The sequence below is a fragment of the Anabas testudineus genome, chromosome 16 (genome assembly GCF_900324465.2).
Source record: "Anabas testudineus chromosome 16, fAnaTes1.2, whole genome shotgun sequence".
Taxonomy (NCBI): Eukaryota; Metazoa; Chordata; class Actinopteri; order Anabantiformes; family Anabantidae; genus Anabas; species Anabas testudineus.
The window spans coordinates 14702518-14730449 of NC_046625.1; the positions used below are offsets into that span (position 1 = coordinate 14702518).

The following is a 27932-nucleotide window of genomic DNA, read 5'->3' on the forward strand; positions in this document are numbered from 1 at the left end:
TGATTGTAGTTTTATGCTCAAATATTTGCATTTGGCAAACACGAAATCTTGAGCATGGGCTACAAAACATGTAAAACCACGTTGGTCACAGCTCATGAGCTGTCTGTGATTAGATTTTTGATACCTGAAGCATACCTGCCTTTGAACACTGCAGCCACAAAGTAGTTATGATAAGATCTTGTGTGAGAATTGTGATAGTTATAATTTTAGCGATTTTGTTGTTAGTTCTATTCACCATTGAACTCAGACCGGACCTCCAGGGACGAAGGACTTTGTCCTCTAAACTGATTCTCTGACGAAGACATTTCCCATTTCCCCTAATCACTGCGCTCCTATCCAAATATTTTTCTATGTAAATTATGTTGTATCGAATTAGTCTGATGGAATGGAAAAGGAGAAATTTGATGATATTCATTCAATGAAAGACAATTTTCTTTTCACCCGAGACAAGAAAGTGTTTTCTGAAAAAAGAAATTATGGAATAAATAGGGATGCAAATGCTTTCACTGAATGAAGAATGCCGTTTTGGCCTCAACAGGCTCAGTGAAAGATTACTTCACATAGCAAAACACTTTGGCACAAAATACCAACATTAGCTGACACAAATAATTAGAGCAGCCTGCTGAATATTAAGCAATTCTTTTGTCTTCGGGGGGATTTCCTTTGAATTAGCTTCAAAAGGTGTATTTACCTAAATTAAGTTGATGGAAATTGATATTTGCATGAATTGTCTTTGTACTTTTTTAAAGATGGTTAACATTTGTTTGACAAATGGCTAGAAACAGTGGAGCGCATCATTGAGTCCAGGCTAAATCCTTATAGACAATGTTTTGTTTTTATAAGCTGTAGAGTTGCTGCTTTATTTTTACAGGGAAACTCGGTGGATTTCTGCTGAAAACAAACCAAACAGCAGCCCACCAACTATGTCTTCCTTTATCTCAGTTCTCAAAATGTCAGGGAGTAGCCGTCCATCATTCTCACTGCCTTTTGTCTTCTCTATTGTTTCCTGTCTTTCTGTTGGAGAACATGACAATGTTGAGGGAGGAAACAGATGCAGAAGACTGCCTGGCCAGACGAAGTGTTCATCTCCGTTTAGACAGGAAGACAAGTGAATAAGAGGATTGTGCGTGCGCATGTTTGTGTGTCTGTTATAAAAAGGATTAGCATATGAAGATACTGTGAAAGCAGGAATACCCAGCAGGATCTGTCACTGCTGAGTGTGGTGCGCGCGCTCGTGCACACACACAGAAACACAAGAAACATAAACAGGTGAAGGAGTGGGAAAGGAGAGCAAAGGAAGAAATCGATATGACAGTGAGTTTGAGACACAAAGAGACGTACAGGGAGAAAAATATAGAACAAAGCAGAGATGTAGACATAGACAGGAGAAGCCAGAGCTGCTGTCAGTCGCGTACATTGGTCATTATACTGTGGGAGAACATGGACCCTTTGTTTTTTTTTACCTCCCAGAATAATTAAGTGCCTTACATTAAAATAAACTGTAAAAATTTAGACATCTCCCTAGTGCCTGGCATCCTTCTAGCCTACAGAAACCAAACGTATTTAAAAGTGCAATTTAAAATGCACTGCATATTAATTAGCCCTTAAGCGATTATTATAAATCTCTTTCCACGTGTTGGTAATAATAATAATAATAAAAATAATAATAAAAAACACAAAAGCAGCAGCTAAAAAAGGTTCAGTCTGCTTGAAGGACAGATTTGAAATGACTGAAGCAGTCTTGAAGATGAGACTGTTATGTATGGTGATATATGATAAACAACTTATATGTATTATATGACATGTCAGGGAACTGTGGAAAGCTACAGTAGATAATTTAAGACGGTGAACTAGAGAAACTAGTACCTATTATTAGTTAATTTTTTAACTAATAGGTATTATTAAGTATTACTTCCAAAACTGTGCTTTTAGCTTCATTTTTAATTTAACCACTTGCGTAATAATCCCAAAGACAAGTTTATGTCATATCATGTCAGGTTTAAGACCTTACATAATATAACTGTATACAGAATTTTGACTAAAGCCAGTTGAGTCTAATAGTGAATTAAATGCAGCGTTGAGGCAGTTATCATCAGCATCTCACCCACTATAATGACTTTATCTGCACTAAGAACTAAATCACATAGTAAGTCTGAGAATTCAGTGAGTCATTCAGACATATTCGGACATATTCTTCCTGCTGCACCCAGGTTTCAATAAGACAAAACAAATCTATTTGATGGTCACTTATCAAATCATTTACTAACAGACAGAACATGGAAATCAATTAATGTATTATGATTCATAATATGGATGAAATTGGGTCAAAAACTGCTTTTGTTTATTACCATACTTTGGTTTAATGATCTGTAAACATCCTTTCCGTCATACGTTCCCTCTAGTTCACTTAAGTTGCCTGTCAGCACAGCAGATGCTTCTTTATGCAAACACACAGTATACAGTTGTTTCCACAAACATCAGGGACAGAGACATACAGAGCTTACCTTGTTTCTGTTATGACTACTACCTAAAAAATGTGTGCCTAACAGTTGCCAAGTTAGTCATAAAACTCTGGCCACGTCTCCAGCTGTAATGAAACTTTGGTTTATATTTCTCTTTTTCCCCCCACATTACAATATGCCTGTGCTTAAGGTGTGGTTGACAACATGATAATGTGCACACACAAGGAGAAAGTGGAGGGAAATAAATATCGACGTTTATAAATACATGGATGTGAATGCTCTAATGCACCTTAATCATACAAACTCTGCAAGCAGCCATTAGTGTACAGAAATGTGATAAATACACACACCCTTCCAAGCACGAGCAAGTTAGCACGCACATGCACTTTTTAAGTGCAAGTTAGAGACCGCCGTGTCAGCAGAAGCGCTGATAGCCTCATCTACTTCACCACACATTATCTCAAACGGTGTGTTTAAAAACACTCAACGATTGAAGCGTGTGTCCTTTTCTGCACACTAATTTGCCTTTTCCATCATGAATCAGAGGCACCACTTCATTTTGTGTTTAGTTACCAAAAGGTGGGAGATGAACATACTGATTCAAACGGCTTCTTCTCTTCTGGCCATCACCTTCCTTCTCTTTCCATCTCTTCTTTTCCACTGTTCTCCCCCAGTTTATCCTCATATTTTGTTATGGAGTCGGGGGTCCTTACAATATTGTTGCATAGACTCATATTCTAATATATTATTTTATGTTAATCTTGATTGAGTAGGTCGTGTGAAGCTACTGTACAGTGTTTCTATTTTTCATCCTGTTCATTTTTGCTGTTGTGACATTTATGATCATTAAAGAACCATTAGGTTACCGTTTTTGCCATCATCACAGTTCTTCAGTTTGCAAGGTTACTACAAAGTCATGTGTGTAGCATGACAAAGATAATGTTGAACTGTCAGTGGTGTAGAAAAAAAAGTCATTTGTTTGGAAAAATAAGGAAAAAATTGTTCTCATAGAGAAAAATAAAGGTATCTGACAGCGACACAAACAAATGAGGTGCTTTGGAGAAAGATAGTGCAAGATTTGTAGGACAGCAGTAGCTGTATAAAATACAGGACTGAAAGTCTGTTTATCTGTATATGTGTGTGTGCGAGAGAGAGAGAGGGAGAGACAGGCTAATCCATCTTGTGCTGGCAGTAGTATTAGCTGTGGATAGATCCTGTAGACTCCAACCAGCCATCTGACCTGCCAGGAGCAGCAAAATGGAAAAAAAAAAACAGAAAAACTTTTTGCTTGTTCCTTGTGGACAAGGCTTTTGTTTTTCTCTGTTGTGATTCAGGCTTATAAAACTGATCCCAAGTTTCAGTTTTGAGGTTTGTCTCCTGTCTGCGTCGTGGTTATCTAATGGGTGTCAGATGAACGAAAACGAAATGTGTGAAACATTCAAAGCAGTTTTAACTCAAACACACACGACAATGGAAATGTCAAAGGCTATTTCAAATATTGTAATGTGTCCTATTTAATTCTACATTTGATCCTCTAATTCTGCCATAATGACGATGATCATGAGTGAATTGTGGTTGACCAACATAGCGAAAGTTTAATTTGATCTGAAAAACAAAGCTGAAATGGTTTATATAACTTTAAAGTGTCAGCAAATTTGGTAATGGAGTTCAGACTTTTCAAATTAAACTATGACAACAACAAAATCCCACGATGTTCACTTAGACACATACTCGCCCTTTTACAGGTTTATCTCCTCACTGTACTGAAATTAATGGATCATCAAAAGTTTATATTTTCTCAAGGGTTGTGTAATATATATTATTAACATTAGACATTGAACTCAGTAATATACTGTGATCCTAAATGTTAATTTAGCTGTAAGCACAGGGTGGTTCAGTGGTGGAGAACATCCTTCATCTTGTCTGAGTAACAGCTGGAGTAAATAGAGGAACCTTTTTTTTTTTTTTAAACATACCCACAGAGAGAAACACAGAGAGACATGTACATTTTCATACCTTGGACATTTTAGCGTCCTGTAATCATCCCCTAGCCACTGATGTTAACAAATAAATGCCATAAAATACTGGTAAAATAACTGCACTTTAGAGAGTGTTCTGCTTTTTTTATGTCACAAAAAAAGTACATCACCCGCACACACACACACACACACACATCCTGTCCAGTGGAGTGTGCAGAGTGAAGGATGAGAACGGAAAGTCATTATTATATGCAACCATCCAGACGTCAGCCAAGTAATGGGCTCTGACACTGGAATATGAACTTTGTCTAACTCCACATTAGCTGCACCTTGTTACTGTGACTTTGTGCATGTGTGTAGAAGTGTATGCACTTCACTCATTTGCACATATTTCTAGGACCTGAAGTGCCTGTATATTTTTTTCCTATGATGGTGAAACGTGCAGATGCTTTATTACAGTCTTGCATCATGATGCATCTCTCTTTAAAACATACGACCAGTTCAGTTGCATGGTTCATGGCGCTTCTGGTTTTCATCTAAGAAGGCAGCTTGAGCTGACAAGCATTCTGACTGGACTGGACTCATTTGTGTGTTTGGATGCAAAAAAAATACACATACACAAAAGAAGTCATTGTCATTGTGATTAGCCAGGAAAGAGGTAGCCTGTTGTCGGTGTATCAATCTTAAATTTGTTAATCTGGCTGATGCAGACCTGTGAAAATGCTCGACTTAAAAAGATGTTACATCTCTGTTTTATTGACTCCATCTCCACAGTTGTTTGTGTTTATGTCTAGTTAGATATTTAATGCAATAATAATGTTTAGAGAGACGCAATAATGTTAACTATAGATACAAAACACCTGCTAAAATCAAATGGACAAACCATTTGTATGTCTATAAACCACCTAGGTAAGTTTTGCCTGTAGCATCATTTTTTTTTGGAAAACAATGTTTCTAATGCACTCTATCCTCTCTCTTCCACACAGCTCCATGTAACCGTCAGTAAGACATCGGTGAAGGTGGTGCTGGATTGTTCTGTGGTTGGGGAGAAACCTGTCAGTGCAGCTGGTAACATCACCACTGATGGAGTCGAGGTCCTGGGAAGAATTGTCCCATCCAGAAGCGCAAAGAACACCTCTGCTCCCGTCAGTAGGAATTCCTGTCTGTGTTAATTAGGTGCACAATGAGTAGATGAAGAATAATGCTGTATGTTTGGGCTCCCATTGATCGTGAACTTTGGAAGGCCTACATTAAAATGAACATAGGCTTTAATACTAAACCTGTAGTGCAAATCATAAAAAAAAAAGAAAATGCCCTTTAATGGTGATAATCATCTGGCTTTTATCATTGTCCCCTGTGCACTGATTGCAGTGATCAGTCAGCAAGGTGTGTGTGGACCATTATGGCCTGTTAAATGGCAGCTATAAATACCCAAAGCCATTTGAATGAGTTACACAGTGGGAGTTCATTTTATTTATTGCAAGTGCAAATGTGCAAAGTGCTTTACATATACTCTGTTAGCTGTGCTCTACCCATTAAAAAGCATAGACAGTAAAAAAACTTTTGGCACTTACATACAGGGAAGAGGGTGAGATATCCAGGGCATGTGGGAATACTTACTGCAGCACTGCTATTAGAAGATTTATACTTCTGAGCAGCACCAAAAAAAAATCAGCTGGAAAAGGCTGAAAGACGTCTAAAAGACATTTTGTCCACTGGCTAACAGATTGTCATTTATTGACCAGTACAGCAGACTGTACTGGTACTGGTAGTGTTGAGATGTCTGCAGGTAAAAGGTTGCGTTACCTTCCTTCTACTGTCATACAAATCAGTCAGTTTATGCCATTTTACCATGTGTACAACTATTTTGTTTCACACTGGGTGGGATTTCCTATTGTTTTGACGGTGCCATTCATAATGACAGTTGCCTGTGGATTTTTAAGTGATGAGGTGACTTGAGAGAATTACAATATTCATTAGCATGAATAAATAAAATCATATACAGTAATGGCAATTGTGACAGTTTTCTCAAGGTCTCCACTCAGCCAGCCTATATGAATCTGGGTCAAAGCATTAGTTCCAGTTTGAATGAAAGTGCTTTTTAAGTCAAAGACCCCTGTGGTGCTGTAATAGCAGGATAATAATTGCTATAATAAGTCTCACATGCGCTGCAAGGCAGAGTTATACTCTTTAGCAACTAAAAACATTTGACTTATTTCCATTTATTGTCATATAATTTCAATTGAAACTACTTATTGTATTTAGGATTCAACATTTGATAGAGTTGAAGTGACACAAGATGCTGGGTGCCTTACACCAGAACTAAATTAAATTGAACTTTTAACATTAAATAAAGTTTATTTACCTGAATAATGACCTGGTTGCAATACATCAGGCATTCGGGAGCTCTGTGTGAATTTAAAACAATGCAAAGAGCACAGCAGAAACACTAAGTGACCAGGTCCAATGTTTCCATGCACTAGATTCAGTCAGGGTAGATTGTGTAAATGAAACAGTAGCAAAGAGAAAAGCAGAAACTTATCACCTAGTTTTCCACTGGCCAGCAGAGTCTCCTCCAAGTCTCCATTCATGTGTTTGTGTCTGTATCTATTTAAACTCCCTAAAACATTTTCAGTTATTTAGTCTGCCGAGGGAGTTTTCCATAGTTTAAGTTGTGTATTACACTGTATATAGTAAGTGTTTTAACTTTCACATACATCATTGTTGAAAGTTGAGGAAATGGGGACATCTGTTCTCTCAATGGTTAGAAATGCAGATGCAGATGAAACTCTCCTTCTAATAAAATAAACACTGTTTATCATCGGGCCCCATCTGCCGTCTTAATGTTAAACTTAGTAGATGAATCAGACAACAGCTCAAGACCCAACTTCCAATCTGCTGTATAGTTTAAGACCAGCAGAGCCTCCACAACGTTTATTTTGTTTGGTGAATCTCTCGGCATGACTGCACGTATATCTTTCAGCACACGTTGGCCAGTGGGTAGAGCTTGTAAACAGAGAAATGGTTTCTGTTCTTATCTTATCTTGTGTCTTATCGACACAGAAACACCACAAAACAACGTCATTACAAAATACTAATGTACTAAAGTACTACTTTACTAATGTATTTGCGCATGTGTTTATACAGTTCCAGCTCCAGATGTTTGACATCATCTGCAGTACATCCTGGGCCAGTAGAGATAAGTGTTGTGAGCTTCCAGCCTTGGTAAGAAACGAACACATGCATATACTTACGTGTACACACACACACCCACTTAAATGCATCGCTTTCCAGCTCTCTCTGAATATTACAGCCTGAGGTAGTTGGAGTGATAATTGTAGTTATGATCAGATTGGGGGAGATGGTGAAACCAGGATGATAAAAGTAGAATTAAAGCCATGTTACTTACAGAATGAACAGCTATCGGGCAAAGAAATGCCACTAATAATGGCTCTAGTGGTTAGGTAGGTAATTTTATTTATGCGATAGAAATCCAGCGGCCAGTATTATCTATCACGCATATGTAGAAAGTCTGTCTGCCTCCACAAGAACACAGACTATCAATTAACATCCCAAACATAAAAACATATAATAACTAGATAAATAGGAGGCCTACACTTCTGCAATTCAATAAAACTTTTGTGACTCCTATTCTTAAGCTGTTACTAGAGGAACACATTGCATTTTATGACTGAGTAAAGGAAGTATTTATAGTGTCCTAACATTTAAACAAACTCTGCAGTAATAGCAAATCTAGTACAGGTTTTTTATGGTTTTTCAAAGACCAAGATCAAGATCAAGAGGGAGGTTTGCTCATGTTTTACCGTCACTATCTTGCTCACAAGCTTCATTCGTGCCTTAAAACGGACCACGTCATCTGTTTTCCTGTTTGTGTTTTCAGAGAGTTGAAGAGCAGTGTCCTCCCATGCCTCATGCCTGTACCTGCTCCCAAGACAGCAAAGGCCCTCCAGGCCCCTCCGGACCCCCTGTAAGAGATCAGTTTCTTCATTCGCTTATTTATTCATTCATTCAGTTACTCGAACAACAAATCTTTAGATATGTATGCTCAGTTCAGAGACAACCCTCAGATGTCTCTCCCTTGCCTCTGCGTCTTTTTTCCTCGGCTGTCACTTATTCATATCTCATTTGCTAACAAACATTTTCATGTTTCTCTTCTATCAGTTACTCACTCATTCACTTCACTGTCTAGAAATAAGGTTGCATCAGGTCCAGAAAAAGCGTTTAGATTGTCAAGAATGGAAACTTCTCACACTTTTCAAATCACATTCAAAATACATAATTGTCCCTCAGAAGCAGTTCGAGGCAAAAACATATAAAACGTCCATTCCACAACAATGTGAAACCTTTTTCTTGTCAAAGGGGATATTTTTGAAATCTCACATAAAACATTACACATCTTGAGGCGTTAGTGAGACTGGGATGAGCTTGTAGCGTAGCTTGTCCTCCTCTCATGGAGCAGCAGGTAAAACCTGATAGAAGACTCGAGATGAGACGAAGTAAATGAGCTGAGACTTTTTGTCCATGTTCTCTTCTTTGTTCTTTTCTCTTTTTGCTTTCTCTCTGCGTGCAACAGTCAGGCTTTTCATCCCTTTGTCTCTCATTTTGCCTCCTCTTGTTCTTTTTCTCTGATTTTTTTTTTTCTTCTAACATTTTGAGTGGTCTTTCTTCGTCTCTTCATCCTTCAGCCCCTGCACCCCTCCGAGCCAGATCCACTTATTCACCTGTAGGGTCATATCTGCAGGACACAGTCCTCCCATCCAGTTTCTCAGTTTGTTTTTTTCCTCTGTGTTTAATGTACCATCCTTTTTATTTTTTTTCTTACATTTGGAAAGAAAAATTCAATTAATTTTTAACACATATATAATATACGGTAATATAATACATTTTAACACATCGTTTTTCACTTTTTTTCTCTCCTTTGTGCAGGACGTCACCATCTCTCTTTTCATTGTTTTTATTTTGCAATATTGCTGTCTCAGCAAATGAGAGAAAATGCTGGGGGATTTTTTTAACCTCCACATCATCCACAAGCCTGAGGCTCATCATCTCTTTCAGTCTTTTTATTGTCACTTCTGTTTCTGTCTCCAACATTGAATGGGCTTCTTAAATCACATTTTAACTGCAGTATATGGGCATAGATGAATGTTTAATGGCAAAATAATGGCCACTTTAGTGCTAGAACTGCAGCTATAGTCACTGGGCTTCTGAAGAAAGATATAAAGGCACTAATATTTTCTTTGTTAAAACAATATAGTGGTTGTTAATACAATCAATTTATATATCACCAGTGGAAAAAAAGCTTTATACAGACAGAAAAACTTTCAAAATCTTAACAGACTTGTAAACAGAGTGAGAGAGTTTCTCTGTAAACAATGGATGTGTACAGAATTTGTTGCCTTGCTGTTTGCTAACGCTGATAAACCAAGGAGCACAAATAAAACTCAGTGACTACGTGGATCTATGGGGATACTTGAAGCAGTGTCCAAACATTCAGAGCGCTGCTGAAATGCGCAATGGCGTGTAAAGCAAATTATTTCACTTATTAAGACGCTAAAGTTTTGTACGATTAGAGGTCAAAGATGTAAAAGATGACTGATGGTTACAAAGTTTTCCTATTGAGTAGGATATGTACTTTTGTTTGTTGTTTATCGACATAGCCCCTGTATTGATTTCCACTACTTAGACTGGTGGAGGTAACAAAACAATGTGCTTTTCTCTCCGAGAGTAATTTCTAGATTTGTGTACACAGATGTATGTTATTTCCTGTCTCACGCAGCACCAGGCCTCTTCGGTTTTCTAAATCTAAGTCAAGTTTGAAATAATATTGATTGCCCCAACTGAATTGCAATCTGTGCCGCCTGATTTGGCACAGACTCGGTTCAATACCGAACATCAGTCAGCAATCAATCTGCTATTAAGGAAAACAAGACATGCACTGTCTGCCATCTCTGTTTGTCAAAAGTGAATTGTGCCCATGCTGTTTGAGATCCAACTCTTGGTTTTAAAAAATGTAAATTTGCCTTTGGCTTCAAATTGCTCAATTAAATGATAATAGCTGTGTAATTTTATCTGCGGCCATTAAAGGCCCAAAAAAATTCAAACACAGTTATTTGTACTGCTGCCGTAGAAAATTAATTTCTCTGCAGGTTTGCCTGACCTCTAACAACTAATGGGCTCACGCTGTTTGCAAAAAAACATTATGAAACACCTGGCAGAGACAAATTGCTAAATTGACAAACATAATCAATCATTTTGAAAAATAACATATTTTGAACACATATTTTTCCCCACTATGAGTTTACAAAGGCACGATTGTTGCATTTGAATAAGAGGTACTGTAGTTCCTTTTCTGAGTAATAGAGAACAGTTCTCTGCAAAACCCCATTACACAAGATCACTTCATAGCAGAATGAACAGGAAGAATCAATACAGCAACCAGCAAATACTTCAACATCCATATGGGCGTGTGAGTCTTATGTTAAGATAGAAATGGAAAAATCACAGCCTGCCAGTCATTTGAACAGTTTTTAAATGGTTTGATGTATGTATTTATTGTCGTCATAAATACTGATACAGTTTCTCTGCCATATGTTTAAGTGGCTCTTATAAAACAGAAATTATAGACTTGTAAATAAATGAATGAATGAATGATATGTGGAAAAGTTGATGTTCCATTAGCAGTGACATGCTTTCCTTACCACATCTGGTAAAAGCTACCTCTCTTCATTATCCTCCCATTTCGTTGCAACCGTTCCTCTTGTCCCCACTGGCTGAACAATGTAGGAACTACTGATTTGACACTATGTTCCCAGGAGAGACCTATTTAAGTAAACACAGGAAGAGGATGTATCCCAAATGAGCCAATGATTAGCAGATGTGTATGGTTCATTTCTGAATAAGCCTCTGGTCTAGTGGGGTCAGCCTGAGGTTTACAGCCTGAGACTGCTGTTGCTTACAGATGCAGCGTATTAGTGCAGAGCTCAGAGGGGCAGTTTGCAACACAGATCAGCATTGGCCTCTGTTCATTAAATTCATAATCCATTCATGTGAAAGATCCAAGATATTCAAGTTTTATTTTACTTCCAATTTCCATGTTTGAAAAGGAATGGCTACATAGTGTAGTGGTAACATCATCGCCCTCCTAACAAAGACGGTCTGACCGGGGTTTGAATCCTGGCTCTGGTCTACCTCCAGTAGGGGTCCTTAGGCAGGACCTCCTTACGCTTACCCTGCTCTTTGCCTTATATCTCACTTGTAAGTCGCTTTGGATAAAAGCGTCTGTCAAATGACTAAATGTAAATTAGTGTGAAGGAAACATGCTTTTGCACAGATGCATTTCTTAGCCGTTCTTCTCATGCAAGACACAGTTTGTGAACTTTGATCATGTGCTGTTTTTACAGTGTGTGTGTGTGTGTGTGTGTGTGTGTGTGTTTGCTCTGTGTTTCAGGGAGGTCCAGGCATAAGGGGATCCAGAGGAGACAGAGGAGAGCCAGGAGTGACGGTTAGAAAAATATGCTTAATTACAGAGACAATACTTGAAACTTTTTGATATCATCCAACTCCTGGATGCTCTTATATATACTGTACACACCATGTGTTATGTTGAACTGCAGTAATTATGTTGTTTTTGAAGTGAGATGTTCAAGACAGATGGTTTTCTGTCTTGCTGCCGTACATATACAGTACTGTGCAGCACACATACAGTATGTATTTTAATGCACGTTTGCCAGATCACACTTCTTCGTCTTCTGTAGCTCTGCAGCTCCAGCCAATTGTTGCATCGTTCTGTTGTACAGGCTTCAGACGAATACTTCCTTATTCATTCTCACTAATCCCTTTTGGGCACATTACAAGTTATCTTAACAGAACTGATTAATGGATAAATAAATTGTTAGGTCATTAAAATAAAACTTACAATTTAAATGCCATCATGTATGGGTTTATTTTGGCTGCATATTTTTGTGATCCGTATCATTCAGTTAAACATGCCTTTTTAGCTTACCCCCCTCTTCAGTCATGCATATCCGATCTGTGATTTCTTCGGACGGTTTACATGTTTTAGAAAGAAGTGAAGCCAGTAACCGTGTGGTTGAGTAGTGAAACAATAAATACAACCAGGGTAAAGATTACTTTGGCTACTTCTGCCCCTGAGCCAACAAGCCCAAGAATCGGTGGTGGTTTGTGAGAATTCCTTCCACTGCAGGAACCTCATCTACAGTTCATACACACCAACCAAATGAGCTGGCACCACCTGATTATAGTTGAATGGACAATTGTCTGCGTCTGTTTCCTCTTGTAGATCTGATCATTAGAAGCAGCCAGTGGTAGCAAAAGCCCCGAAGCATATAGTGATGATGTTGACCAGAGTTTGTAGTTTTATCTTGATGGCGTAACTGTGGCCTTAAAAATGTTGTCAGTAATCAATTAAACATTTAGAGGTTTATTAAAATTACTAAAACTAAAAGTAAGAAATGGAAATATGGGCTGTTTAGCTTTTTATCTTCCAGGAAAGTAAATATAACTTTTCATTTGATGAGCTACTTTGTTTTCAACTTGCAGTTACTGAAGGGTAGAGGATTTAACATCCTCGCTAAATGATCCACTGTACTGACAAAACCTTAAAACCTTTGCACACCAAGGCCCATTTCGTTACTGTCCGGGAGTTTTTAATCACCTGGCTTTACCTTCATTTGAAAGGAAGCTTGTTCAGTAGTCAGGGTATTGACCGAAATCATTTTCTTTAAACAATCCGAGAATTTTTTTATTTATGCTGCTGAAAAGATGAAGCCAGGCATTATATCTACTGTGCTTATTTCACAGGGACCTCAAGGACCTGTAGGAGAGATTGGCCCCCCTGGACCCACTGGACCACCCGGTCCTCAGGGACCCAGTGGACTATCTATTCAGGGACCCCCGGTAAGGCTTTTCATAATACACACAATCTACACATAACTTATGTTTAGTTATAACACGTGGAAAAAAAACATTACAAGAAAAACATGTAAACAAACGTTTCTGTTAAACCCAAGCAGCCCTGATACATTGAATTATGATTGAAACATAGTCACAAAATGTGTGTAGTGTGCCGTTCCACTCCAGCCGGCCTGCAGTAAAGTCACAACATGTTTGCAATTTGAAACAGACTTTGTAGTGAGCTGTCAACCACCTGCCAATATAAACTGACAAATGTTGATGCTTAATTCAAACAGACTTCCAGACACTTGTAGGATCTTGTCCAAAGCACGCTGAAGCTGCTCTGGGGACTCGTGGTGGCCCAGCATCTTATTAAGATAACTGATGGTGTTTTTTTTCCATTCCTTTGTTAGTTAACTGAATGACCACTGGTCCAGCTGAGATGTAATAATGTTTGTGTTACAGGGTGCTGCTGGGGAGAAGGGAGACAGGGGTGAGATCGGTCCAGCTGGACCAATGGTAAGACAACATTTTCCCCCAAAAATTAACATAATAATAAGACACAGAGGTGACGCGCTCGTGTGGTGTTCTGCAATGATTCCCAATATCACAAAATAGGACCCAACCATGCAATGAATTATCATTCTGCTTTGGCAGTAATACTGTGTTAAAACAAACCCAGCTCTGTGTGTGTGTGCGCGTGTGTGTGTGCATGTGTGTGTGCGTTTGTGTGCGCGTGTGTGTGCGCGCGTGTGTGTGCATGTGTGTGTGCGTTTGTGTGCGCGTGTGTGTGCGCGTGTGTGTGTGTGTGCGTGTGTGTGTGTTTGCCCTCTTCTCTCTGTGTGAAGAATATAAACGAATCCTGCATCCATGAGCTGTCCTAGCTCTGGACACTCACAGATATGAAACTTGGTTTTTTTCATTATTTTTCAAATAGCTCTGCTTGATCTATTTAAAAGATGGTGTAAGAACAAAATGATATTTTTTTAATAGATTAAAAAAAAAAAGAAGAACATGCTTGTTTCAGTGTATTCAAGTGTATTTCTCTGACCAGTATGCCATGTAGCCAGTTTGTTTTAAATAGTATATTGGTGTCATTAAATTAAAAAATGATTAATATAAATAATTGTATTTACTACTGCTGTCTTTTTAAGTGATAATTACATGATGCTTCAACCCTATCTCCTATAAATTGCACTGCTGTGCAACTAAACCGCAATTGTGATTATGTTTATGAAGCAAACGTAATCATATAATAATTATGTTGTGATGCAATTAATTTTTTTTAATGAATCAACTGCTGCTTTAATAAGAGGAGGTTGGGTTGGATGGAGGGTGTATTATGTGCACGCCTTTAGTGTTGGTATAGCGCACACATGGATGTCAATATTGTATTTTGTTGCCAACTCTAACCCAGTAGTCAGTGATGTTTCCACCCTGTAACTGATCGTTATATAATTGAGGTCACGATAAGATGTTTAATCAGTCTCATGGTGTCAAGGAGTGTTTTCAAAGGGGTACCTTTAGCAAGTGCTGAGTTTAAAACTTAAATAACATAATTCTGGATATTGTACTACAATTGGATAATCAGGTTGGATCATTTTGAAAGAAAAGACAATGAAAACGAAAATGGGATGTTGTAGATCAATATTTTGGCAGTTTTGCCTGTTTTCTAATAGGTATCATTGTTTTAGTTTCAACCGAACTTAATTTAGATGCAGAAGAAAATACTAAATGCCATGTCCCCATTGTTCAATAAATACATACTCTAAATGAATGAGAAAGCAGGAAGAAGGCGAAAGATGGTGAAAGGAAATGAGCACATATGTTATATTGCAGACACACATGCACATAGACTCACAGAATAGTTTAAGGGAATCATTGCTATGTGCATAACCATTGCTAGCATCTTCATTATTGGGCAGTGAACCAATCATAGGTAATATTGAATGAATTTAATGATGTTCTACTGGGAGCTCGGACCATCAGTGCGGACAAAGTCAGTATTCTACTAACTGTGAACAAAGGATTTGGTCAGAATGTCTATTGGATAATTGTGGTTTATGTTTTTGCTAATTGTTGATTTTTTTTTATACATTCCTGTTAAATATCTGTCGTTAGACTTTGTAATGTTTCTGTGGCAAACAGTAGCCTTCTCTGCCAACTACTTACAGGTCTCTGCACTACATTGAGGTGTTAGTTAGTCTGCTTAATTAGACCTTTGTTCAGGTTGAAGTTGGGCACAGCAGGGAATTACGTACAGTGACGAAACCAAATCTCAGTGCAACAATGAGGTTTTTTTTTTTTTCTCTAATCTGCAACAAGGTAAATCAAGCCCAGCCTATAAACACACACACAAACACAATCCTGAGAGAAGGCCTAATTAAATGAAAACACCCATGGGTAAATCATGAGTGTGTGCAGAGCCCTGCAGTTGATCAGTTGAGTTTTGGGGGCTTGAATCTTTCTTCCACGAGACCCATGAGTTAGGTATTAAATGTATCTTTTATGTGCTATAATGATGATGTAAATAATATACAGCACTTGTGAAAGGCAAAATTTATTATTCCATAATAGCACCCCCTACACAGGCAACATTTTTCATGTGGGTTTGATAGTGATTTGGACTAACAGAGGATAAATGAGACAGATCTATGAAGACTGAGCTGTAATATATCTCATAAGGCAGACTTTAAATTTAAACAGTGCTTACACGTGCAGTAATCCTTGGCTTACTATGTTGCAGAGTGAATTAGTCTTATTCAGTTTTACAGCCTGGGCTGATGACCTCATTACCACTTGATCTGAATATCACAATGTCTCTTAGAGCTTGTGGTGTACAAGATATTATGCACTCAATAGTTTGTGAGCCAACATCCCTAAAAGCTCTTTCCGATCCATTCACTCTGTTGAGGTACGTTTCTGCCTGTTGCAGGCTTTTATAAAACCTATGGTCTGGAAAAAAAAACAAATATACCTTTTACAGTCTCGTGGCCAAGATGGGCCATTTCTTGAGGGACTCCATTGAAGCTTGAAGTGAACACGAACCCTTTTATAAAACCAAACAGATTAAATTAGACAGTGGAGTCTGCCATGGCTCAGAACCCAGATTCAATAGAAAATGTCAGACAGAAGAAGTTCTAGGTGATCTAACTTTGGAATCAAGTTTTGCCTGTAAATGTTTAGATTTATTCAAGGTGTACACCTTGGTTACACATGTGCTCGTCCATTTAGCTTATTAAGGACATAAACTCACAGTATTATTAAGAACTTTTCATAGGACGTGATTGTTCTTGTCCTGTAACCTCCGAGAAGAACACTGCAACTACAATAGTGATCTGCACAGGGGAAAATGTTTCATAGAAATGAGAAACTCATTTTAAATTCATTACAACCTGATTGATCTGGAGTTGAACTCTCCGTGTGGAGCTCATTGTGTGAAGGTTTTGATTTCGAAAGACGGCTCCTGCAGAGAGCATAAAGGAGCACTATTAATTTTTTTCCACACCACGGAGCAACTTGTTTCAGCCACCACTCCCATCTGCTGATCACTGATCATGTCAGACTGATACATTGATTTTCCCTCAGAGAGCACAGAGCTATGATGAGCTGCTACACTTTCGTGCTGTACTTCACTGTGCTGGTTAAACTGTAGATCATCTTTAATCGTGTTAAAGATGCGTGTGGCTTGGGAAACTGTTGCTGGTTAGATCCTTGGGTGATCAGCCTTGTAATTATAAGACTTAAATTGAAAATGGTTGCGACTGGGACGATATTTTCTGTACCCGACAGGTGTTCATTGGATTGCTGATGCAGATAAGCTTTTTGGCAGAGCCAGCTGTAATGACAGTTTGTTGTTATGCTGATGCTGTGCCACATGGCTGATGATGGTACTATGATCACCATAATATGATTATTAATAGTCTGAATCAGTCAAGTTTATTGTTGATAAAACTAGAATTAATTTCAAGTAACACTCAACATGTTGACCGAGACCCATTTTTCTAATTTTCTAAGAGAGAAGTAGTCACTAGAGGAGAGCAACTAGTATGTGAACCAGCTCACAGAGACCTTCCTGATGCAGCACTATCTGGCCTCTTTTCCTGAACAGTCCTATTAATAAAAGCTCACAGTGCTGCCCTGTGCCGCACTATGTTACCAAGTAATAATGTGTTTTGTCAGAGAGAGGAATATGAATGTGTGTCTGTGTGGCTCAGCAGGGGAATATTGTAGCTTCCAGAGCCCTGATGCAATATATGAGGCGACCACAGAGAATATCACAACTCTAAAACATCAATTACCTCCCTCACTCTTTTTCACCCGTACCGCCCCCCTCACCCAAAACCCCCTTTATGTTTCTCACTGCAGTAAATACAATGTAACCTTGTCATCACTGTCCCCTCCACCTCTGTTTCAATTTGACAGTGAAAAATGCAGCCGCAGTGGATTGCGAAGAGTGTGGCTTAGTGCGCGTCCATCTTTTCCATCTCTCACTTTAATTTGGTTTATCAGTGTGACCGTGTGGGTGTGTTATCAAGTAATAATTTTTGCTTTGTCTGAGAGAGAAATATATGTTGATGTATATAGTTGCTCCTATCATGGGACACTAAAACATTCACAGCTCTGTGTGTGTGTGTGTGTGTGTGTGTGTGTGTGTGTGTGTGTGTGTGTGTGTGTGTGTGTGTGTGTGTGTGTGTGTGTGTGTGTGTGTGTGTGTGTGTGTGTGTATAACTCTCTCAGCAAAGCAATCCCAAGACTGGCACGTTTAATCAGAATCAGTTGTGCGCTTGTGCACCATTAATTTCTTTAGCTTTCCTACTCCTATAACTCTCGAGGCCTGCTTGAGACGTTCAGATTTGTGTTTGTTGTGCAGTGTGTGTGCTTGTTTTCTGGCAGTCATGCTTTTATCTAGCCATTAAATCTAGCAGCAATGGATTTGAAAATGTAAATAAATTTGTGTTACCAGTCTTTATGCTAAGCTGACTGCCCAGGTGTTGACGGTAGCTTCATATTTAATGGACATACAGTATTATGAGTCCTCTCGGAGTGACTCAGTTATAGACATGATGATGATAATGGCGATGAAGACGGAAATGTTAGCAGTGTTCTTTTCAGTTTCAATATGCTTTTCATGCATATGCATACTCTGTGTGTGTTTTTCTGTGTGAAAGTGGCTGGAGAAGTATTAAAGCTGATGTCTAGGGACAATAAACCTCAGCCAACATCTAAACAACAGCACATCATTAATCATACTAGGCCTGTGTGTGACCCCGTCCTGTAATTTGTAGAACCTTTAACAGTATTAACTGTCCTGTTTTATGAGCTCGCCACTAATACTGAAGCACAGAGATAAATCGTCTGAACACTTAATCCATGACTGTATTTTGGAATTGGTTATGTGCAATGACCTGCAGAGAGGGAGATGAAGGGGAAACCCGGCAGGGTGTGGAGCAGCAGGGTGGCCTGATGGCGCAGAGACTGTCCTGTGTCCAGAGGGTTAGAAGCCGTTCCTTTCCACATATCAAATTTATATCCGCTACAGTCTAAGCATCATTGAGCACAACTGCAAATCCTTTGGTTGACCTTTGGTTTAATGCGTGTATGCATTTTAAATATACAGGTTTTTTTTTATGAAATGCAGGAGACTTTTTGAGATTTTTTTTTTTTTACAAAGTTTCAGTCTTCACTGTCGAACAAATAAATGAGATACACTGTTCATAAAACTCATTATAAGCAAGTTAAACATGAATTTTGTTAAAATATTTGGTCACAAAACGTCAAATGTTTAAATACTCATTTTCTGTCTTCCTGTATCTTCCCTAAATGTGCATTTAATGGTTATACTGTATATTTCCAATTATTGGTGTTGATTTAACCCTGCTTGTTTTTATTTTGTTTAGGGTGTACCTGGGAGCCCTGGCTCACCTGGTAGAGATGGCCCCCCTGGAGCAAGGGTAAGATTAATTAACATCACCCCCTCTGGTTATTGTTACAGTGTGATTCAGTGGGAATACAGGGCACAGTGATTTAGTGATGCATAGATTTATTTCTGCTAGAATAAAATATAGTATATATAGATGGAGATATTGTGTATGTTACTATTTTTATGTAGTATTGAGCTAAATGGGGTGTAAAACACAATCTTGAAAGTGGACTAGAGGCAGGTTTTTACTGTAAATAAAAAAACTGTACTGTGAACAAGATAATATGATATAACAGCATATCTTTCTGCTGACATCATCATTACGAATTGTACAGGGGACTCTACTAGATGAAAGAAAGAAAGAGAAAAGGCAGGAAGGTAGAGCAATACACAACAGCAAGCTTAGACCCAAATGCACGACCCTCAGGCCGGACTGAGGGACCTTTACTGAACACCAGCAGAAACGGATCGACAGTTACAAAGTCAGAAACAGGCCAGGTAATAAGTAATCAAAAATCTGGATAAGCTAAATGTGAGACTGAGCAAAAACAGGAATCAAAAGATACTAGCAAAATGTCAAAAACACCCTAGAGAAACAAAGACTATGAGGGCTGGAACACTACGGCTGCTAAGGCTCAACAGACAATCTGGCGAAGAGCAGAGTGAGACAGACTAGTCTAAATACGATGTGAAATAATCAGGGGGAATAAGCTGCAGGTGCATGGAGGGGAGAGGCAGGCATAGGTGCCACTGAGAGCCTGAAGTGTTAAATACAATGAGTATGATAAATAAACTGACAGATGCAAGAATTGCATGTGAATATGAAAGTATGTGTGGTTCTTTGTACAGTATCTAAATATCCGACTGTGTTTGTGCAGTTTTAAGTGCCCTCATGAAACCATGCCCATCTTCACTCAGTTGTTGAAAACAGGACATAGGGCTCTGCCTTTGACCGCAGCTTTCCCCATAGATGAGATTCCATTCATGAAGGCTCTGTGATACCAGCTGGCTGTGTGGACGCTGACAGAGGAATCAGGCCTTACAATACCCAACTGGGCTGTAAATACCAAAACAAAATTGCGGCCAAAGCGTAATGTGTGAGCAAGCAGAGAGAGTGAGTTTTAGCCAAATACATAATATGATAACAGAAGAGTATTGTCCTGGACTGGCTCCTGACGAGGTGAAAGACTCTAGACATAATCCATCTGCTGTCTGTTTGTTGGCTGACAGGGATCCAAACACTCATCCCCTCTGTGGTTGATTTTAGAAGAATTCAAACATAGTTTTCAGACTCGTCATTTGGTTTTCTTCGAGACAGTTGTGTGCTGGCTGTAGTTTCTAAGTTCATGACCTTGTAACAAGGAAAGCATCAACTCACATTTTTATTTTGTTTTTTTCAAAGGTGCCTGTAATACAAACCCAATAGCAGCAGTTGGGACACTGTAAAATCTACATAAATACAGAATGCAATAATTTTGCAGTTCATTAAGTGTGTCCTTTATTTCTCTGTACAGCGTTCTCTTCTCATTTCAGCCATTTAACCAGCCCACTACTACTATTAATGTCATTCTTTAGTGTAATCATATGAAATTACCAATCATCACACAAGTACCATTTGAGAAAGACATCCCCTTATCTCCCACATTCATATTTCATCGAGATGCTACAGGTCTTTTGGCTGTTTGATATGTGTAATTATAGAGACAACAAAACATCCGCAAAAGCGTCTGTAGAATCACAAAGAGCTAATTGTAATTTGGTTTCCGTACAAGGCAGGAAACCTCCCAGATTGGTGCTTTTATTGCTGCAGAATTAACTGCAATGTCACACTCTGATGCTACGAGCAGCGTGCTCTGGCTGAATTCCCCCTGAATGTATTTTTCATTGGATGCATTGAAAGCAGTAGGGAATACTAATGAGAATCAATTCATCAGAGGTTATCAACACTACAGCACCATTCACTGGACAGTGATACATATGATATCGAATGTGGCCAAATGAACAATATTATGACTGAGAAGCGGCTTACACAGCATTTGCGGTTGCCAATAGATTTATTCCAGCCACCGGTCTGTAATCTGATTTGTATAAAGGATAACAGCAAAAGCAGATAGCCCTTTGATTCCCAGTAAAGCTTATCAGCATGACACTAGTCGGCTGGACGTACACACTGTGCAAAACTTTTTGTGAGGTGTATTCATGCCAAAAAAAAAAAAGTCCTGGCCAAGAGTGCACTGCAGAAGCCAGTTAGATCAGGTGAAACAACAGTAAATGTCCCCTGAGTACATGTGTGTCCATATCACGGTGAAAACAGCTATAAATCTTTATTTTGTCATTGATGTTTTCACTACACAACTTTTTCAACTCAGGCCCAAACTGAGTAGATTCAGGTTTTCCCTCCTATCTGGTCTCATAACAACGTGCTGGCACTATTTCAAGTCCATCATTTTGGCACACTGCTTTATTTAGACATACTGCTGACTGAAGCTTCACAGAGAACGATTTCTACACAGTACATAAATAAAATGTTCACATTTGTTACACAGAGCACCTGCATGCATGCAAAACTCTGAATTAAATTAACCTTGGCCCTATTTCTTAGACCATAGGTCACACCATAAAACCATAAACCTTGACTTCCAGAATATAACGGCAGTGATACGTCAAAAGCAAGAATCCAGACAGGCTACATTTCTGATTTGAACCTCAAAGAGAAAAAAGGTTTTAAAAACTCTGGATTATAATATGGTCAGTATTCATGGCGCATGTGTAATTTAGTCTTTTCATTATGCTCCAGCACTAAATTGATATAATACATGTAGAGGTTTTATTGCGATTGACTGATGAGTGTGACACTCTTGACTCTCAGGGTCACATCAAGTGCTTGTTTGTCTCAAAGTGGGAAGGTTTGTGAACTTTTGAAAATTTCTTTCATTATTATTTTTTTTTTTTTTTTACATTTATTTATTCAGGGATTATTTGCAGAGATCACATTCACATAGTTACACACATTTATACTGGAGGCTGGCCAGTAAAACCACTGTCTGACCTGCAGCACTTGGGAGAAAAGGGACTTGCTCAGGGGCAAGTCATTTCATTTGTCCCAACTAGCTTTATCTTGTTAGTGTTCTCACTTCAAGCTTGTCTAACCTATAGGCCACCAATGCCCCTCAAAGTATGATTTCAAAGTAAAATGTGTGTGAGCTTGTGATATTTGAGTACGGGTATGAACCAAGTTCTCCTCCAGAGTGCTATTAGTGGGCTGAGCAGAATAAGTGTTTACTGGGTGACACCAGACATGATTAGGGAATGGGAAAAAGGATGAAAAGTGTAATTTTAAACCATTTTTAAAATGTTTTAATTCACGGGTTTTACCCTCATAAGGGATAAATTGAAAACTGTACGAGCGTCCCAGTTGAAAGGGCATCAGCTTCAGTGTGCGACCGCAACGTTCAATGCACATCCAAGTTAAAATACAAGGATTAGCTGAACCTCAGGTTAAGCTGTAATCTGATGCTATATGGAACTGTCAGACTGTGTTGTTATGTAATATATAATATTTAATAACACCAAATCTGTTCATTTTGAATTACCCATAAATATGTTATTATATATCACATCATTACATGGCAAACATTTAGAGAACTGGCCTACAGAATTATTGTAGGTATGAATGTGCTTTTACATGTAAAATAAAACCACAGCATAATGGAGAAGACATTAAAGAGCAGTTGATGGTGTTATATACATCGATGCAGCTAAAATACACACTGTGTAGAACCCACCTATCTTTTGTTGGGGAGAAAATCCACAGGAAGAAAACACCTGTGTTTTATCTAATCTGTCCAAAAGTCAAACCAAATGTTTGACTGAAGGGGGATATTAAGCAGAAGCAGCAGATGCAGCATCTACAGAGTTTGGTTTCCATCAGTAGTCTGTACAGTAAATGAACTGTATTTGAAAATAACAGTGTTGCCATTGGTTTAGTCTGCAGGAAATTTCTGAGGCCATTTAAAGAGGGATCATCCAAAACAGTTCAGTTCAACCCACAATTAGGAAAGTGCACCTAATATTTAATGTACTGAAGCTCTTTCACTTCTGCTTCTTCAGGGTCTGCCAGGTAATAATGGACCACAGGGACAACAAGGACCTTCTGGACCCATTGTAAGTGTCTTTTCTGTTGTTGCTCTAAGCATAATTTTTCATTGCATATTCACTGTGACAGACAGGCCAACTGATCTTTCTGTTTTCTTTCACCTACCTCCTCCTCCATCTTTCACTCTCTCTGTTTCTGCATCTCTTTCTCTTAGGGAGCCCCAGGAGCACCTGGAGCTCCAGGACCAGGTGGGCCAACGGGGCCCCAGGGGGATCAAGGACTTCCTGTGAGTTTGAATTTGTTTAAATTCATGTGGAAAATGTTTTAGTTTTGCTTTAGACTGGAAAAAATAATTTTGTCCATGGTAACAGATATTGGGCTCCTGTGACCTGACCTGAATCACATAAATTCTGCTTTGGTTTATTCTACTACAAAGATGTTTAAGGTGTCAAACTAGTCTAACACATCATTGCTGTGACAGACTTTGATGTAAAGTAATTTATCCAAATTAATTATAAGGTTCAGTTTTTCACATGCCTGCAATTTGTAGAGATTATCCAAAAGACAAATGTCGCTGCATATACATCATAGTGACTTGTTAAGAAATAGTAAATAATTTTTTTTTATATCTTTATCTTTAAATCAAAATATTAAGCTTCATTTGGATTTCTAAATGTGCAGTGAGTCACGGTTTGTTTAGCCACGCAGATGTGCAAATGACACAACTCACAGACAGAAAAGGATGAGGAGATGATGTTGGAGACCAAGCTTTGTGTAACGTTAACAGGAACAGATGATGCTGTGACGTTTGTGACAGCTAATCTGGTCTCGGGTCAGCTCTTCAGGCCAGAAGCAAAGTTTGGCTCAGAGAGAGAGAGCTATAAATCACGTACTGACACTCTCTCCAGTAACTTGCACACGCACTTGCATATACACTAAAAAAAAAAAAACAATGACGGATCACATCTGTTTCATCTGTGAGAAAGACATATACGTACATACAGCACATCTAATACACAAAGACCTGGTGTGGAGTTTTTATTTCCTAAACTGAAAGTGTTAGCTTCACATTGACATCAAATGCTGATTCACTTTCTGTGATGTGCTCTGCAAAACTTTGCCAGGTTGATGCTGCAAGTGAATATTTATGCTCTTAAACAAGTGTTTCTCATCCGAAATAGAAGCCGTTTAAATCTGCATTGCACCGAAGGCGAGACGGATTAGGAAGAGTTTCTCAAATTTGTGACCTGAAGTCCTCACATGTATTGTGGAATCCAATCCACTCTGTTTTAGGAATTACATGATGCATCTGGTAATGTTATGTTCTATCAGATCAGTAATCACGGAAATTCATAAATGGGACAGGATGAAACATGTTTGATTTGTAGCTTATGGGACGATTTGTTGAATGATGATTTGTGACAGGTTGATTAGGCTGCTATATACATTTAAACACACTTAAATTTGACTTCCTGTTTACAATTTACATTTTAGCCAAAGCTCCACACTACCTGCCTCTGCCTATACAGCTGTTTAACCAGGTCATTATAGCACTCCTATTCTCCTGGGTGTATGATAATGAGTCCAAGCTTGTGTCTGACCTGGACAAAATCTGTTTCTGAATGTTTTTACAGTGGCTCAGCCTCTTGAGAGTTTTTCTTTTTAATTTATCTTGCTTGATTTGGTAGCAAGCAAGCTCACATTTGCCAGTTACAAAAGGAAAAAGCAGCAGTCTTCATGTGACTGTTTTATCAGTCCACATCAAAGTGCTACATGTATGCTAGGGGACAGTCATCATAAATGTTCATCCCTCTGCGGATGAACTGTAAAACGTTTGAATGAAAAACCAGCAGTACTTTGGACTGGCTCTACAGTCCATACAGTGCATTATGGAAAGATAGTTTGATTGAATAACAAAAGAAATCTTTGTGTGTGCAGACACACTGCACTGACTTTGGCGCTCTCACCAGTTGATTTGGTTTTTCCCATGTCTGATAAGACAGTCAACATTTAAAAGCCCTGGAAGACTCAGGACATCCAGGCAGCCAGGGGAAGACTTTATTGTGGAGACCTGTACTCCAAGTCACCGGCTGTGTCAAATGTTGGCACGGGCTTTCTATCATGCGCAATATAATATGCATGTGATATGCCAGGGCTGTGCACTTTATCTATCTACCAGTCTACACTCACACAAGCCAGTCCGTTGGTGGTCAAGGACATGTTTCCCTCAAGATAAATAAATCTTTATTCAAAAGCTGTAACAGCATCAAACTGATATTTATCATATCAGCACACTATTCTGTGGTCTGGAAATCTTTGTCTTCTGTTTGTTTCTGGATTACAATGCATCACACTTTATGTGCTCGGTAGCTTTTTGAGTGTATCTTGTGAGCAGATATGCAACTGTGTGCTTTACAGTGTTGGCAGTAGTCGAAATCAAGGCCATCCAAGGCACAAAAAAAGGCTTCTATTTGTGTAGTCTTTATGGGTGTAGTGTAGAACCTGGACACAACAATGTGTCCAATGTAAATGCACAGTAGAAGAAACAGTGTAGGAAAGGGTGAAGAGATGGTAGCGTATTGGGGTGGGGACATTTTACAAGAGAGGAAAAGAGAGATGAGCACAACAATTTCTGAATACACAAGTCAAATGTTTATTCTCTTCCTGTGCTTTTATGTTCCAGGGTCCTGCTGGTACCAAGGGCGACAGAGGAGAAAGAGTAAGTCACTTCGCTCAAACACTTGAACCACATTTTACTCTAAATCAAGTTTTACTGCACCACTTTGCGGTGGAAATATTGTTTTGCTGAAGTAAAGCTGACAATTTCTCACTAATGCCTTTTGATGAAACCAAATTTCCCCCCTGTATACATTGACTGTTTCTTGTTGGCCTTTTGCACAAACATTCACTTTATTTCTCTTTTCGCTCCCTCAATCTCATTTAGAACAAATTAAATCATGGTTCAAATTCGCAGCAGAGCGGGCTCTGTGTTTTCGCTGACGCAGTAGCAAGGCCATCACTGTTGAGGGCTCGAGAAACACGCAACCTCCCAATACTGAAGTGGACTAGTATTGTCCATTTTATTTTCTTAAGTGTTGGGAACATTTGTACCTTGTTGCATTTACTTTTGAGTGCAAGGCTTAACATGAAGAGCACAGAAATACACAACAGGAGGTTGTCTTCTGTGTTTGTGGGGTGGCCGAGTTGTAAAACAGTTTAAAATCTTGTTGTATCCATCCCCCCTTTAGGAAAGAGCAAGAATGACTTGAAACGTTGACATAAAAAACATTTACAACAACTTTACTTTAGGTTACCATACCTCTTACATTAGGGATCAGATGTAACATCTCAAAACACATATCTCAAACTAAACCCAAATCTGTGCAAGTCAAGTTAGAACCAACGAGAGCTTAGTGCCAGTTGCACAATATAATCGTGATTTATATTGTTTAATTTACACATACTCTCATTTATTTGCAAAGTTGCTATTTGAAATATGCCTTCTTTTCTGGCCAACATAAATATGAGGACGTCAGAGTGTGGAATAAAGGTGGAGTGGGCTCGTTAAAACACCCACAACACACCACACACGCCCAGCAATTCATCAACCGCTGGTCTGGAAGTTTATGTTCCTGTGGTTGCTCGAATAGAAAAGTAGCATCACTCCACTGGGTGATATCACATTCTGAGAAGTCTGCGTTTGTTTTAAATCCTCAGGGTGATGTGCAGTCCCAAGCTGCTGTGCGTGCCATAGCACGGCAAGTGTGTGAACAGCTCATCCAGAGTGAGTAATCACTGATATTTTCACATTAATATGAGCGTATTATTAAGTACAGTGTTTTTAGGAAAATGTTCCTTTTGACCTCTACTGGCTTCACTGCTTCTCGTCTCCTTTCTTCTATTATCTCTTTGAATTCTGGTAAAATGTCATGAACAATAAACAAACAAAAAATATATAAATCAGTGAAATGAAAGCGTTTATGATCAAACTTTACTTCTTGCAGGCCACCTGTCTCGCTACAACTCCATACTGCACCAGATCCCCGTCCAGTCTGCGAACTCTGTCCGAACAGTTCCTGGACCACCAGGGGAGCCAGGTAGGAGAGGCCCCCCTGGACCTCAGGGAGAGCAGGGCCCCCCAGGCAGAGCAGGCTTCCCTGGTGCCAATGGGCAGAACGGACAACCGGGAGAAAGAGGTGAGAAGGGAAGATCATTAATAATGAGCAGTGCCTAGTGTTCACAGTACGCAGGGCGTAGCATTCTGCTGAAAGTGTTTATTTTTGTGTCATTGGACCAGACGAGCCTTTTCCTTATGCTGTCAGAGTCCTTTAAATGCTGTTTGGAAAACCCCATCTAGCCAGTTTTGTTAGATGGGGTGGTCCTCCTTAGTTTAATTTGATCATAGTTTCCAGTTTTATTTCTATTAAGTGGATTTAAGTACTGTCATGTTAAAACAAAGTATTAGTACAAGTACAAGTACAAAAAATCAAAAAAGCTTTTCCATGTAAATGCATGAATGAAATAAGAAAACTGCAAAG

At 38.9% G+C, this 27932-nt stretch overlaps 1 protein-coding gene across 1 annotated transcript in view; it reads left to right on the plus strand.

The window, feature by feature from the left end:
- col14a1a (collagen, type XIV, alpha 1a) overlaps positions 1 to 27932 on the plus strand; it is a 102181-nt gene that overhangs the window by 69160 nt on the left and 5089 nt on the right. The window contains exons 34-45 of the mRNA XM_026371267.1: positions 5428 to 5586; positions 7589 to 7666; positions 8343 to 8429; positions 11910 to 11963; positions 13283 to 13378; positions 13841 to 13894; positions 19276 to 19329; positions 23409 to 23462; positions 23609 to 23680; positions 26078 to 26113; positions 27112 to 27178; positions 27399 to 27590. Of these exons, the coding sequence (XP_026227052.1) occupies positions 5428 to 5586; positions 7589 to 7666; positions 8343 to 8429; positions 11910 to 11963; positions 13283 to 13378; positions 13841 to 13894; positions 19276 to 19329; positions 23409 to 23462; positions 23609 to 23680; positions 26078 to 26113; positions 27112 to 27178; positions 27399 to 27590 (1003 nt within the window). The remainder of the gene's footprint in view (positions 1 to 5427; positions 5587 to 7588; positions 7667 to 8342; positions 8430 to 11909; positions 11964 to 13282; positions 13379 to 13840; positions 13895 to 19275; positions 19330 to 23408; positions 23463 to 23608; positions 23681 to 26077; positions 26114 to 27111; positions 27179 to 27398; positions 27591 to 27932) is intronic.